Source organism: Zonotrichia leucophrys, chromosome 6 (genome assembly GCF_028769735.1).
Source record: "Zonotrichia leucophrys gambelii isolate GWCS_2022_RI chromosome 6, RI_Zleu_2.0, whole genome shotgun sequence".
NCBI classification, from domain to species: Eukaryota; Metazoa; Chordata; class Aves; order Passeriformes; family Passerellidae; genus Zonotrichia; species Zonotrichia leucophrys.
Window position 1 is genome coordinate 28,068,691 of NC_088176.1, and position 15,656 is coordinate 28,084,346.

The 15,656-nt window shown below is 44.6% G+C and overlaps 1 protein-coding gene across 1 annotated transcript in view; it reads left to right on the top strand.

Annotated features, from left to right (window-relative positions):
• The first annotated feature begins 6,275 nt into the window (after window positions 1–6,275).
• BICC1 (BicC family RNA binding protein 1) overlaps window positions 6,276–15,656 on the top strand; it is an 89,841-nt gene continuing 80,460 nt past the window's right edge. Inside the window, exon 1 of the mRNA XM_064716848.1 lies at window positions 6,276–6,566. Within this exon, the coding sequence (XP_064572918.1) occupies window positions 6,365–6,566 (202 nt within the window). The 5' untranslated portion in view covers window positions 6,276–6,364. The remainder of the gene's footprint in view (window positions 6,567–15,656) is intronic.

The window sequence follows — 15,656 nt, forward strand, 5'->3', positions numbered from 1 at the left end:
CTGATAGATACCCAAAGCTAATCTCAGCAGCTATCACCCTTTACTACTGAAAGGGAAGTACATTAATTACTTCAGCCATTATATACAAGATGAAAGCCTTGAGAGACTGAAGGAGTCTCTGCAGTGTAAAAGAGAGTTTTTTCTTAGTTGAGGGACTACTCTAATAATTGAGTAAATCTTCTCTGTTGAGACAAAAAGAAGAACAGATTTTTTGAAATGTATCACTGTTAAATGCAGCATTTTAGCTATGCAGGATGGTAAGAAGGATGTACACTCCATTGTACCCCAGTAAAAGGAAAGAAAAATAACCAGAATATTCCTAATAAAGAAGGTTGATCCATTTGGAATCTGAATCCAGGAAACACTTTTACCTATCTGTAATTTTATTTCCATTAGTTTTGGAAGAAACAGAGAAAACTGATTCAGTATATATTTATTTTAAATCAAAGTATTAACTCCAATTGTAAACTTATATCAGAATTTAGTTCACATGCCCTCTCCTTCAATAAAACCACTTTTTCCTGTTTGACACTTTATGTGAGTGGAATAGAAAGAATGTAAAACACCTAAAAATCACCTGTGAAGATTACAGTGTAAAGAGGCAGTTTCAAAACAGGAATATTTTTTCTTAATCCAGGAGAGCTTTTTTCTAGAGGCTTCTAAAGACAAGAGAGGACTTTTCTTGTTTTTAATTAAGGAAAGAACATAGTTATCAAGTTCAAGATTTAGATTAGAAACCAATTTTTCCTTATTTATAGATTAGTAATGCAGTTCCTTTGACAGCAATGTAGGATGTTGACATTTGACATGACAAGGAGATTGCCAGTGCAGGATCATTGCTCTCATCCTTTTGGTTCTTTAGAGTGCCATACTCAATTCTAATTCATGCTCTTCTTCATTAGTTGCTCTCCTTACAAATATCAGTTTTCTTTTTCTAATTGGTAATATTTAACTCTCATTATAGTGTTTTCTAATTAGATATAGAGTGTGAACTATGGCTTTGCTTCTGAGAGCCAAAACAGACAGGTTTTGCCCTTGCCAGAAAGAGCCCGTGCCATTTCCAAGAGTGAAAATTCCTGGACTTCTGAGCCTTGTACATTTGTTTCCAATTCTCCTAACATTTCTGAAAAGACAAGGTTCACATAACCCATCTGTTGAAAAATCTTCCAGAGATTAAGATGTTTAAAACTGCATGGCTCTAATAAATAACAGTGTATATATAAGGTTATACAGCACATTGAATGTTACCAAATGTTAACACCTCATGTGTGATCAGTCAGACTTTTAAGCTGAGATCCAATGGTTTTCTGCAAGGTTCACCAAGGCTGTATTTATTTCCCTGCTCATTCTCACAACCATTAATGACTCTCTTTAAAATCCTTTGGTGATGGGTGAGGTACCAGAAAACAGAAAAAGGTCAAATGTGGTCTGTAAAAAAGGCAGGAAAGGAACCAATAAATTCTAGACTAGTCAGTTTAACTTCTTCCCCCAGAAATATTCTAGAGTAAAAAAAGTAATTGGAACAGGTAATTGGAATAGGTAACCTAATAACAAGAGTCACACACAGCAAGTATGGCTGTGACAAGAATAAATTCTACCAGAGTAATGTGCTACTGTAACAAACCAGGAATGTCTGTAGCATGGCCATAACTCCGGACTTCGGCAGAGTTTAAATCCTATTTCCTGTAACATTCCCATAAAATACAGCAGAAGTTGTCAATGAAACAAAATGTGCAATAAGCATCCCCACACAGGACTGTTGTGACCATTAGGATGGAAGGATGTATTAAAATAGATATTCTATCCTGGGCCCACTGTGTTCTGTGTTTCACTGATGATTCTGTGAGAAAACTGAAAGGATGCCCTGAGGGGTGTAAAAACTGAAGCTGCAGAAGTACAGCATTAGTGCAAATAGATGTCAAAAACCAGGAACACAATCTTTCAGAAAAACCAGGATCAAATTCATTTGGGACAAGACCAGGAGACCATGCTGAGCAGCAGAACTCAACACCAAAATGCACCAAAGAACAATTAGCTGGACGATGCTATTTTCAGAAAAGGACCTGGAGGTTACAGTTCGTCAACACAAGCCATGTATGCAGGATAAGCACTACATGAAAATGAATATTCAGGAGTACAGCTTGTGAGGCAGCTGGTAAGATCATGCAATTCTGTCCAGCACTGGTCAGGCCTCAGCTGGGGTACTCCCTTCAGTTTTGTGTTTCTATTTCAAGAAGAATGTAGCTCACTATGGAAAGAGTTTGTTGCAGACCAACAATACAATACAACCTCTGAGAATGAGCTGAAAGACTTAGGAGTATCTAGCTTAATGAAGGTAACTATTAAAGATTAATCAATGCTTGATAAAAGTATTTATAAGCACCAAAGTCTGATAGAAAGAAGAAATAATTCATTCAATGTGTCCATGGTAGACAGGACAAAAACTAATAGGTTTAAGTTGCAGGAAGAATAATCCAAGTTACTTATTAAAGGGAGAAAATACTTCTTGATGGTAAGTGAAACACAGGAATTTCCTGGATAGGTCATGAAGACCTCATCATGAGAAATTGTAAAGGAGTGAATAAACAAATATCTATCAGAAATGAATTCAGCATACTTAGGAGATGAACGAGATAACATTTTTTGTTATCTCTTTCAATCTTTTTGTTTTATGGTTCCATAATTCTGTATCACTAAAAAGATGATTCAGAATCTCTCTGCCCTTTCAGTTAGAATTTATCTGGGGAATTTCTAGGAGTGGAAAAGTTTCTGTAATGGCTGTGGAAGATGTTTTATTTATTTGCTGGTGGGTGCACACTACTTTAGAACAGAGTGAGACACATTATATTATTCTGAGAAATTTAAGTTAATGGGACTTGTTTGGGGAATATGGTATAGCATCATGAAAAGACAAAATATTATAGGCTCTTCTGTAAAATAGTGAATGCAATAAAGCCTTTCAAAACACCACCAGCATTAATTTTCACTAGCAATAACCTCTCCCAAATAACAAACCCCAACTTTAGCACTCCTCCTAGAAAAGCATTTATAGATACTGCAGATGATGAAAGAATCTGTGTGCCACCTTCTCTTTCCCCACCCTCACTTTGCAGCTTTCCAAACCACCCTTTCTGCATCCACCTCAGGGAAGTACAGAAAAGAGCACTTTGCTTCTTCGTGGTGCTGTGAAGTGGAGAAATTCGAGCTAAAGAACAATAAATAAATGCAAGCTCTGCAATACAGACTGTGCTGTATTAAGGGTAAGTTACACGGCCTAATTCTTTGTTTATATTTCACTTCTCCCTCCTGGGCAGACACACCCAGCCCTCAGCCCCATGCACTGGAGCTGAGCACATCCAGTGATGCTCTCTGCATGGTGACTCTAATTTCCAATCCCCAGGGCCAAGGGCAGAGCCACACCATTCCCAGGAGAGATCCTGCACGTCTCTCAGTCTGGGGACTTTGTGCAGCCCCAAATATGTAGGACTTATTACAGTGGATCACCCAGTTCATGAAGTTCCTTTAAATTCCAGGATTTCACCCCAGTCAATACGGGCTCTGCACAGAGGCTGAGTGTGACAGTGAAATATTCTCCTATTTAGTGATGCTTTTTCTGAGATTTGCAGATATTATATGTGTGTGTGTGTGTGTGTGTGTGTGTGTGAGGTGAGGGAAAGAGACCAGGAGGAAAAAAGAAAGCAGAGAATGTAGCAAAACAGACATGGTACACCAGAATGAGAAAGATCCTGTTATTCTTTTCTTTGATCAAGCTATTGGCCCCAGAAAAAATGTCCAACATAAATTATATATGCCAAAGTCAACTTCAGCTGATGTTCTTTCTAGCCATTTGATTTTATATCTGCCAACTTCCACCCATTTCCCCAATTTTATCCACATGTAATAGTATGTAGCCATTAAAAATCTGTTTTTCTACTTAGTTCAAGTTTTCTGTGTAACAGGCATTTTATTCTTCCCCTGCAATATACTAGGAAAATAAAATGTCATTTATTCAATTGAAGTGGTAGAGTACTGAATTTAACTACCAATAATAATGCCTAATGACTGTATCCTTCTAAAAGCATTCATATGGATTTCAGGAGGAAATCAAAGAGTTTACTTCTTATTTTTTAATCTAAAAGCACATTAAGAAAGGGTTCCTTTCAGCAAATAAAAACTAAACTGCGGACAAAATTATTTTTAAGAGGCCTTTGATTGATTATATTATTTTTATGGCTGCTGAAAAAAAGATTACTTTTGGGTTTAAATAACTATTCGAAAGAAGGTTTCTGTGGCTGTATTGAATGAATGGATAAAACACAAGGAAAGGGACCTCCTACACTGAGAATCTCTGACTGTAAATCTCACTAATTCATGAGTGCAAAATACCCGAATAATTGTTTTGCTCAGAGGAGCTAAGCACCTGTAGCTGTCGTGGACTGTACCTGGTGCTGTCAACACTCACCACTTGTGAATATTTGGATTGTGCAACTGACAGGTCCTGGCATCCAGGAGACACACAACTCCAGCTGGTGCTGCTGTGGGGCGAGGCAGCACACTTCGCTGCATTTCAAGTTGTTTTGATAAGGACAATGTTCACTTTCCCATCTACCAGAAGGGAAAAAAAAAAGTGCTTGATGACTGTAAGCTTCTCAGCTGGCAAGGAAAAGACTTTCAGTCTTTCCTGAGACTGCCCCATACACCTCTAGCGAGATCACACTACAAGAAAATATTAAGAGAAAGGGAGATTGCACTGTTTTCAAGACCTACATTCATATTTTGTTCTAATGTTTTTGACTTCAGACACTTTATTTCCTGGGGCCATGGGAAGTATCAGAGGACCTTGTGAGCAGTGTGTGGTTACCTGCAAGCTGCTGGCTAGCATGCACAGAGGCTGAGAATGCCTCACTCCATGCACGTAATGCACAACTGGAATCCTGGGTGTTGCAGAATTCATACTGTCATGGAACTAAGTGGGAAATATGTAAAAACTTGGAAAGCCCAAACTGGAACTTGGTAAAAATGAGTGCATGTTGAGACTAGGTCCCTGGATCTACCTGGAGTGCCAGCAAATCTCCTCACAAATGTTAGCATGGTCCTTCAGGCTGATGTTATCAGCGAGGTGAGTTCACTGTCATATCAGCTGTAATTTTTGTGTTGGCATCCATTATCCTGGTTTGGCCACCAGAAACGCATGGATGCTGCAGATCTGGAGGAGACAGGCATCTGCAGCAGTGTAGGATACCTTGTGGGATTCCAGACCCAGTGCTGCTGGATCATTGTCTATCTAACAGACTGGAAAACAGCAGAAAACAGTGACTAATTGAAGCAGAAAGCTTTTGTCAGAGTGTGTGGTGTGTAACTTTTTGTGTCAGAAAGGATTTGTCTGTTTCAGTAGAAACAAAGGAGACCCAAAGAGAGTGGGGTGTCCGTGCTTCACTCTTTGTCCAGGTGCTTTGAACAGTCACACTTGGGCAGTGATGGGCCTCCAGGGCAGTGTCTGGCTGAGGGAACAGCAAAATGCCACCACTGCCACCAGGCCAGTGTGGCAGCTCACGCTGACTCCTCTCCACCACTGCGTGCTTGGGGGCTCAATCTGTTTGCAAAGCGGCGTGAACTGCGCCGGAGTACACCCAGGTGGGATTCTGGATAAACGCAGTTCTGCTGGAAGGTGAGGGATGTGTAACCCAGTCTCTTGAGGTGCAGCAGCACAAGGCACTGCTCTCTCAGGAGAATTCGTGCAGCGAAACGCCCGAGCGGGGATTCGGGGCCCGGCCCGGCGGGAGGGGATGTGCCAGCCGGGCCACCACGGCCAGCTGGTCCCTGCCGCCCTCACGGGCGCGATTCGGGATCGGCTCTGGGCACGGTGCGGCTCAGGACCGCCACTCAGGGTCGGGGGTCGCCGGCTGGCAGGGTGATCCCGGCTGGCAGGGTGATCCCGGCTAGCATGCTGACCCCGGCTGGCACAGCCCCCGGCCCAGCGCCCGCAGGCGGGGCGGTGCCGCTGGGGGCGGTGGCATCTCCCCTCTCCTCCCCTGCCCTCTCTCCGCCCTCCCCGCCCTCCTGCGGGGCCGCGGCGCTGCCCCCTCCCGCCGGGGATATCCCCGGCCCCTCCCCGGCGGGCGGCGGCCCAATGGAGGTGGGGATGCTGTGCGGGCTGCGGGCGGGCTGGGGGCGCCGCCGAGCCGCGGACGCCGCCGGGCCGGGGCCGCGCTCACTCGGCGGGGAGCCGCGGGCAGAGGCGGGCGGCGCCGGGGCTCGGTGCGGCGGCGGCTGGGATGCGCCGGCCGGGCGGCTCTGGGGGCAGATAGCGTCCCGCGGCGAGGCGGCCGAGTGGGGCCCGGGGCGGCGGCCGCCGGGCAGCGCCATGGCGGCGCAGTGCGACCCGCTGAGCGGGTACCTGCCCCAGCCGCTCTCCGACCCGGGCTCCAACAGCGAGCGCAGCGCCGACTCGCCCGCGCCCGGCTCCGAGGAGGACTCGGCCGGGCCGCCGCGGCCCCTGCACAGCCCCGAGTGGGGCGAGGAGCGATTCCGGGTGGACAGGAAGAAACTGGAGGCCATGCTCCAAGGTGAGGGCGGGAGCGGCGGCGGTGCCCGCGGGGCGCGGGACGGTGGCGGCGGCCGGGAGCGGCGAGAGGGGCCCCGGTCCCCGCCGTGCCGTGTGCCGGCTCCCCTTTCCCCGCCGGAACGGGATTCCCGTCCTGTCAGCCGCTTCCCCGGTGCTGGACGCGGGCCCGGGTCGGCGGGAGCCCCGTGGGCCGGTCCGTGCTCCGGGCGCTGCCGTGGCCTCTCGGCCGGGGTAAGCGGCTCCCTGTGCCCCGGAGGGGAGCCGAGCGCCCCGGGCCCAGCCCGGATAGCCAGATGCCGCTTGGGGCCGGCCCTGGTGTCGTGATAGTGCCGCTGCCCGGCCCCGCGGGGCTCGGAGCGTCCCGGTCCCTCAGAGTTCCGTCCGTCGGTGAGGAGGGGACATCCCGCCCGGGCAGGCGCTGCCGACTCTCGGCTTTCGAGGAACAGCCCAACTCCCAAGGAGCCGCCGGAGCCCGGCGGTCCCGTCCCGGCCGGAGCAGCGGGGATGGATCCGCAGGGCTGACAGCGGCCGTGGGACCGGCTCGGCCCTTGGCTCCGCTGTCTGGTGGTTTTTTTGAGTTTTTTTTTTTCTTTCCTTGAGGCTACATATTTTGTCCCAGTATGTTTTGAATTATCTGCTCTCAGTGGAAGTTACGTAGGCAGACTTTGACAAAACAGGAGTAGTAATTTGCTGGTTTTGTTGCTAAAGAGCACATGAGTGGGTTTGAACCAGTTGAGGATGCTCTGAGCGGGGTGATTCCCTCGGGCCGTTCCCGGCTGTCTGCTCTGAGGAGCCCGTGAGAACCGAGGTGAGTTTCAGGCCTTTCAGTGTCAAATCTCAGGGTGTGTCTGGGTCTACAAGAAGAGACGGTGGTGGCTTCAAGAGGGCGCTTTTCCCTTTGGAACTACTGTTTTGTAAACATTTAATGTTACACTAACACGGTAACTCACATATTTGACACTAACACGGTAACTCACATATTTGTGTACACTTTCAGAAGAAACCCTTGTCACAAAGAAGGCGTTCTGGTCACTTACTGGAAGCTTTGGGTGCTCCCTGCCTGAGCATCCCCTGTCAGGGACCTGCCTCCCTCCTTCAGCAGTGCAAGGGAGGCTGTGGGAGCGAGCAGGAGAGCAGCAGCTGGTGAGCTGGGTTGGTCACTGAAGAGCTGCGGTTTGACTTGGTGACTGCAATGATTGGAATTTTTTTAATTGAGATGGTCTCTCCTGGGGGTGAGTTAATCTTTAATCAGTTAATACTTTAGAGCTAGTAGAAAAATCTCATTATGTAATGCAGTAAAGAGAAAGGAATTTGGAGAAACAGAGCAGCAACAACTATTTATAAAGATGTGCTCATCAAAAGTGTCTGAAAACCAAAACCACATGGGTATTTCTGTGTAAGAAGTGGTAGAGAAGGGTCAAAAGTTAGAGTTCTGTAAGAAGATGAAGGTTGCCTTAACTTTTTCCTCTAATAGCCAAATAAATTTCCATTATCTCATCCCTCACACAGTCCTTTCTTCTACTGCCTGAGGTAGTAAGCATGAAGGGGCAAACAAACTCCCAAGCAAAAGACAAATACTCTGTGGGTTGTGTGACCCAGTAGTAGCCAGTGTCAAAATGTAAGATTTTTCTTTGCTCCTTTTTCAAATGTTATTGCTTACCTTTGTAAGAAAAATAAAGTAGTAAAAAGTATATGAATGATAGAGCATAGTGAGTAAATACAAGCAGAGTACTGCCTGGTTTTTGATGTGAGGTTTCTGTATGTGCTGTCTAGAACACATTCTTCTGGTGATGGTTTGAGGAGGATTTGTATCAGATGTCCTTGTTGAGAAGGAAAGTTTATATTGGGCTTGGAAATAAGTGGCTTTATGTGAAAATCTGAACCGTCTGGCTTACTGTTAATGAAAAACTGTTTATTAGGAAACAAGAAGCAAACATAGCAGTTTTTTATGTGAGAAAACTGAACTGTTTTGTAAACATTTTGTCAGTTTCTGTCAGTTTCCTCTCTGTGCTTTACAAGTATTTATCTCATCTCTTGACTTAAAGGACCTCAAGCACCAGGCAGCTCTGCCAGGGAAAGCATCATGAAGCCAGATCTGTATGTGGTACCCAGAAATTCAGTCAGCTACGCTGCTGTTTACAAGCCAAACTTGATTTTATTTTTTAACTTCTCCCACCCTCCCCACCTTTTGTTTGCGTCCTTCTTTTGGAAGTGAAGCTTTGACTTGCCCTATTAGGAAAGTGACAATGGAAAGGAAGCAGTGTGAATCATCTCCAGGAACAAACTTGTGTTAGATAGTTTGTAGGATTGTGTTCCCTGTGTTTTGTGATACCAGATCCTTTACTGGAAGTTCTTAAAATATGCAGAAATTGCATCATGGAAAAGAAACATCTTTTCAATCCAAGTGATGATGAACAGATTTCTTATTTCCAAAAGTTAGCCAATTTTTAGGCCTTTTTTTTAATTTCAGGCTGGTGTAAATACAGCTTTTTGCTCATATTAGATACTTAAGGGGTCCTCTTTTGCTTTTACTAGTTAACTTGTTTACATTTGGGAAAGTTACTTTTTAAATGATTAAAAAACTTAGAATGCCTTCTAGTGACCACCACACCTTTCTTATATTATGAAAGAGTAGAAATGTATTATCTTTAGTTCAGTTGTCTTTACAGCCAAGTTTGAAGGAGCATCTGTTGAAGGAACTTATCAGGAAATGTTCTCATTCTTGCTTGGGGGTGCCTTGGTGGTTTTTTTTTCCCTCATCAACATCTGTTGTTTACTGAACTAATCGTGAAATGTAAGAAAAACTATCTGGGAGAAAGAATAAGCAGCAGCTCCATGTTCAGCTCAGTGCTTCTGATACTTCTTGCATTGCTGAGTTTTTATATCTGCTGCTGCTGCTGTGGTTATTTTCATCTTTCCCACAGTTTGTGGGCAGTTTCCTGAAGGCCAGGGCTGATCCCAGCAAGGCTCACCTGGGAATAGCAGCCTCTGCAGCTCATGGAGGGACTGGGGCACCTCCCTGTGAGATACAGAATAACTGCAGTAAGTGCTGTAGGAAGAACTCCATAGCTGTCTTTGAAAAAAGAGGAGGTGCAGGTAGTTTGCTACCAGTTGTATCTGAAACAGAAATCAAATCTGACTTGTGGTGCCAAAAAATAATTGATAATTTGAGGATGCCTCTGCTACCTTTTTTTTTTCTCCCTCCACTCTTAAAAATAATTGCATTGTTGTTTCCTGAATGGTTCTGTTTCCAGAATATCAGAAACTGCAAAAGCTGTGGTAAACTCCTTGCAAATAAGAACTGTTTTTTTCCTTGTGTCCATCTTTGTATCACTGCTTCATTACTTCATGCACGTAGATGACTGGAATTGTGTCCCATAAACAAATCTCAGTCTTTACAGTGGTGTGTAAGCTCTTTTATGCCTCATGTCTTCATCAGATTTTTGGTTATTATTTTAGAATATTTTTTTTTTAGGAGGCCAATATGAGTAAAACAGATCAACTTTTCAGCAGTGACAGAAGATGGTATTTCCTAGTAGCCCAATTAATTACAGCTGCTCTGCACAAATTCTGGTTAATGCTCAGGTGACTTCATATTGTGGGATGATTTACTCGGTGTGTGAGTGCCTGTTACCATAGGAGCTGAATATTATTGTAAAGAGGCAGAACAGTACACTTAGGAAAGCTGTCCAAAAAGTATAATCTATCAGCTGATGTTGCAGCAATCAGTAGGCTTAGACAAGTTGGCCATGAACATTAAAAAAAAAAACCCAAACCAAAGAAAGCAACACCTTTTTTTGCTTGCGTGGTGTGTCTCATTCTTGGTTACACAATGTTATGCCAGTCTTGCATTTCAAATAATCCTCTTTCTTTGTCATGTTCTTTAGCAGATGTAGGGGTTTTTTATGTGGTATGTGTGGTTTAAGCACTCACAGTTAAATACTTTTTGACTTTATAATGCACTATCACACGATAGTAGTTTGCTAAAAAAACAAATCCATGCTGTTTTTAATAAGAGTCTAAGTCTAGCAATGGTGTGTGGGCCCATATTGTATATGGCTATTTCATTAAAGTACAGAACTCTGCTAGTTAAAATTCTGTATTTCTTCACTTTGTTTTGTATTTTTTGTGCATCATCTTTCATTTTGAGGACTCCTCAGGGTAATTTTACTCAAGGATCTAAAACTTTATGGGTGGTGGTATTTTGTTCGTTGAGATTTTTTTCCCTTATGAGGTAATTCAGCATTTGCCTATTTATTGATAAACAAACACATGGAAAAAAGCACAGACCTGCGTGCCCAGCAAACTCTGAAGAGCACCCAGTTTGCTCTAGAGCTCATCTTACAGGGCAGGTTGTGTTGAGACCAGGTGGGCACCTTGGAAAATAGCACTGGATATGGTGCTGGCCATATTGGTTATGTCACAGGTCAGCTGGACTAGGCCAGAATTAGAGGACTGATGTAAATTCTAACGATAATAGTGGATCACTGGTTGCTTTCCAGGCAGGAAGGACAAAAGTGCTGTAACAAATTCAGCATGAGCAGTCCGTGAAAGCTGCTCATTGAGGTGCCCTTGTGTGGCTCTGTTCTTCCATTGCAGTGTTGAGAGAGCTCTCCCCCATCCTACTCCCTGTTTCGGTGCTCTTTGCCTGCCATGGGGAGCTAGAAAAATGCTCAGCTAGTAATGTTCTGCCCAAAACAACCCCTGATTTTCTTAGGGGGAGGTGACATGTTTGCTTAGATAACTTTTTTTGCATGGTTTAATCCACATGAAACTTAGAGTCAATTGTTCATTCCTTTGCCTAAAGGTCACCCAGAGACCATTGTCAGATCTTGATTGCACTTATGCAATGCCTCTTTCTGATGTCTGGATGATAACCAGCTTTTGTTTGCTGATCCATCAGGTGAAACTTGTGTTTAAACAAGTACATTTTCCCTGCTTAATGCATAACTGTTGGAAAGTTTGCTTGAGTACTTTTCATAGTCTTCTGCACTGGTTTGATTCATCTACAGAGAATGAGAAATCAATACATGTGGCAGGCAAAGCTTGGGAGAAATGGGGTGGGGGGGAAGAAAAGCATTTTTATTGGAATGTGCTAAAGAACACAGATATTCTAAGAAACCCAGGCTTCTGCTGAGTGCTAGAAACAATGGTTTTATTAGAGACTGGACCCTGAAGATAGACATTTTGAGCAAGTTGGCTGCTTAACAGGCAATTGTAATGTTCCTGTGATGGTGCCTGTGCAGGGAGGGTAAGTTCCATGTTAAATTTATTTTGGCGATTTGTGTTTAAATGGCTAAGTAGGAATTACTGATATTCCCCTGGATTTTTTTTTTTTTTTGTGATGGTCATAGAAATCTGCCCAATAAAACTTAGTGTACTGTGTTCCTTCAAATAATTAGTGTACCTTGCTTGCAGCTGAAGTTAAAAATACTCAGAGTACTGGTGATTTATACTCCTGTTTACAGTTCCCATGTCCTTTTTGGAGCTCCAGGGGTTGTGAACTATGTCTAATCTATGACCAGATTTGTACTGAAATATCAAACTCTTTATTTTAGTAGGTCCTAACCACAGTTGCTTTTCCTAGAGGAAGAAAATGTTGGGTTTTCCTACTAAATTGTGTGATTTCTGTTGGTGGTTTTTATTATATTTTGTTCCTTGTAATGTGTCAGCATAACCTATACAAGGACATAGTTGTGGGGAAATTGGAACCTTCCTAATAGCATTTACATTTGGTTTTTAACTTATATGTAGCAGGAAAAAAGAATCCAAGTTCTTTGTCAGGTTTTCAAATCCCCAAAGTGCTGAATAGTCTATTTCTACAAAAAATAAATACATGAAATGAATTTGTGTGACTTGTAGTTCTTGCATTCCACTATTAACAATTGTAATAATACCACTTTCTCAAGTTTCAGTGTTCAAGTAGTACAAGGGACTATCATGGTTTGGCATGAGCTGCTGAGTTAAGTATTGCTGGCTTGCACATTCCTGTTGGTTATATTGTAATCTTTACCTCCACTGGAAAATATGTCCTATTTTGAGTACTCATTTCAGACCCTTGGCTTTATGCCTCTCAAACAATGAAACATGCTAGTTTTCTTTAATTTCAAACCTCTGTGTCAAAGAACTAATTGCTTTTTTAAAAATATTTTTACAGTAGTGATTTTTGCTGTGAAGACTCTTTGGTGACTTGGATGAACTTTGAGCTTAAAAACTGGTGAGACTACGTGAGTTGGAGTTCAGCTACAGAAAATACCCACACCTAATAAGCTATCTGAAGGAACAAGCACTTGATTTAAGGTTTTCTTTAAGATGCTACCTATTAATCAAGGGTGATTCTAAAATAATTTTGACTTAAGCAATTGAAACCATTCTTTGACCATAGCCTCAGTTCTTGTTCAGTCTTTGTTTTTGTTTCTTGCCTCTGGCAAAGAGCAGAATTAGTGTATTGCATGAGGCAAAGGAACTCTTCATGTGTCAGTGACTTTTATAGCTGATTTATGTCAAGATATCTGCAGTGATATCCTCTTTACTGGAATAAATAGAGTTAGAATTCTATTGATGTTTTGAAGGAACACTCCAGAGTGAGAGTGTATCTCACTAGATAATACAGTCTAAGGAATCTGAGTAATCAACGAGTTCTCTCATGTGTGAAAGCAGGGTTTGGATATTGGATGGAAAAGCTCTTGATGTCTCTGCAGAAAAAGATGGTGTGATGGATAGGGGATTGAAAACAAATCCATAACTGTGAACACTAAGTGTCTGGATAAGTCACTTGCCTGGTAGCATAACTCCATGTAATTTTTCTGCTCAAGCCAGATTTCATGGAGGGGTTGATGGGCAGGTAGCAACCCTGTTCTGTCCCAGCTGTTTTCCTGCTGTGCAGCTCTGCTGAAGTTACAGACACCAGGGCACAGAAATGGGGAAAGCACACCCTAGGTGTGTGTGCCTGCAGGACTGTTCCAGGAGAACCTTCACTGGGAACCCATGAGTGTGGTACATCCCTGAAGCTGCTGATGGTGATGCATGGTGCAGACAGGTGGAACTGCAGGGCTGCAGCCTCCCTGAGGCTGGAGAGGTGTGGTGGGATAGCTCTGGGGACTGGAGTCCTTCAGTGCCAGGGTCTGTAGGGTGCTCAGAGTGGATGCTGAGGAGGAGGTGATGTGCTTTGATGCGGGGGAGTGGCAGGATTGCAGGGAGCTCTGCCTTCAGCACAGCACCAGCCATTTGAGAGTGCAGGCTCAGGAGTGCTGGGCAGTTTTACAGGTGCTGCTGCAGACCATCTGGGTGGGATGAAGCAGCACAGGAGGCCTTCAAACAGCTGGAGGGAGGCTCCTGTTTGCAGTCAGTCCCCATGGAGGAGTTCAACCACTCTGTTCTCTGCTGAGACAAGAGCCTGGCAGCACTCAGACCATGGAGGAAGTTTCTGGAATGCATTTTGTGACAGCTTCCAGACAGGTGATCAAGGAGCTGACAGCAGGTTTGCTGGGATTTGTCCTCACTTGCAAGGAAAAATTATTCATGAATGTGAAGATGGAGGCAGCCATTGAGAGGGACCGTGGCAAGCTGAAGAAGTGGCCCAAAGGAATTCCATGAAGTTCAGCAAAAGGGAACATGAATTGTTGCACCATGGAGAAAACTGTCACAGGTTTGTGCAGCCCTGACACTCTGTGCTGCCCTGGTGAGACACGTCAGGAGTGCAGGGTCCAGCCCTGGTTCCCCAGTGGCAGGGAGACATGGGCATTCTGGAAGAAATCCAGCAAAGGGCCACAGTGCTCCTGAGGGACTGGAGGGGAGGCTGACACATCTGGGACTGTTTAGCTTTAATCTTGAGAAGGCACAGGGAACACCGCATCAATTGTGTGTGTCAGGGGATATAAGCAGATGGAGCCAGAGTCTTCTCAGTGGTGCCTAATGGAAGGACAGGCAGAAAAAAAATGTCATCTTATGATTTTTCCTCTTTTTCTGAAAAGGAAATAATCCATAGATTCTGGAGGCTTTCCAGTTTTTGCAGTGTTCAGTGCTGAAGTGAGGTCACTGCTGTCTTTTTTGGACAGCAAAGGAATTAAAGAATTCTTAACTACAATTTCAGTTGTTGAGTTAAAATACTAAATCTTTAATTGGGCTATTTTATTAAAGCACAGTGTTTATTAATCTTAGGTGTTGGAGATTACTAGAAATACATTTTGAGATAAATCCTTGATCAAATACCAGTATTAAAAATAGCAGTTTGCAGCCTGAAGCATTCTCCATAGTTGATAAAATTGTGATTGAGTTAGGGGTCAATTTACCTTCCTCAGAGCATTGAGAAACATCTGCTGGGAAAACTGGTCTGTGGAGCCCACCTTTGGCAGTCCTGGTGGGATTTGGTTGTGCTGCCCCTGGAAGATCCCTGCAGGAAGGGAGGATGCTGGCTGGGTCCGGCAGCTGCTGCCAGAGCAGCTCTTGGTTCCCATGCACAAGAGGGGTGCTGGGGGCTGTGTCTGGCTGCAGATGGCGGTGTTGGGGTGCTCTGGCCCACAGGAGCACAGCTGGAGGCTCCCTGCAGCCTGGCTGGGTGAGCTGGGACACCGATCTGCCCTGGCAGCACCTGGGTGCTGCTGCTTTGCTGCCTTCAGGCAGCTTTTGAGATGCTGGTCCTACACGGATGTGGCTGTGGTTATCTCTGGGAGCCTCCCACCCGCTGGGCTTTGCTGAGGCGCTCAGGGATGGATAAACTCACTGGGTGCTCGGGGCTGAGCAGGGGGAGCTGCCTGTGGGCTGCATGGCCTGGCTGGCCCAGGGGTGCAGCTCAGGGATGCTGTGCTCTGGGTTACACCACATCCTCCCGAGCTTTGTGTTCCTGCTGCTGGTATGTGAGCAAGCTGTGAAAACAGGACCTGGGAGTGCAGCTGGGCTTGGAGCACAGTCCTGTTATCTCTGCTGCTTGGATTCTGTTGTGTAAACCACAGAAGGACATGTTGCTCAATTTATCCTTCCTGGAAGTGTCTTCCTTGCACATGAGAGTGACAACAAACAGGAAATAACTTGTTCTTTAGGGTTCTTTCCCTTCGAGGGTGAAAGGTTTTTAAAAAATATATTTGTAAATGTA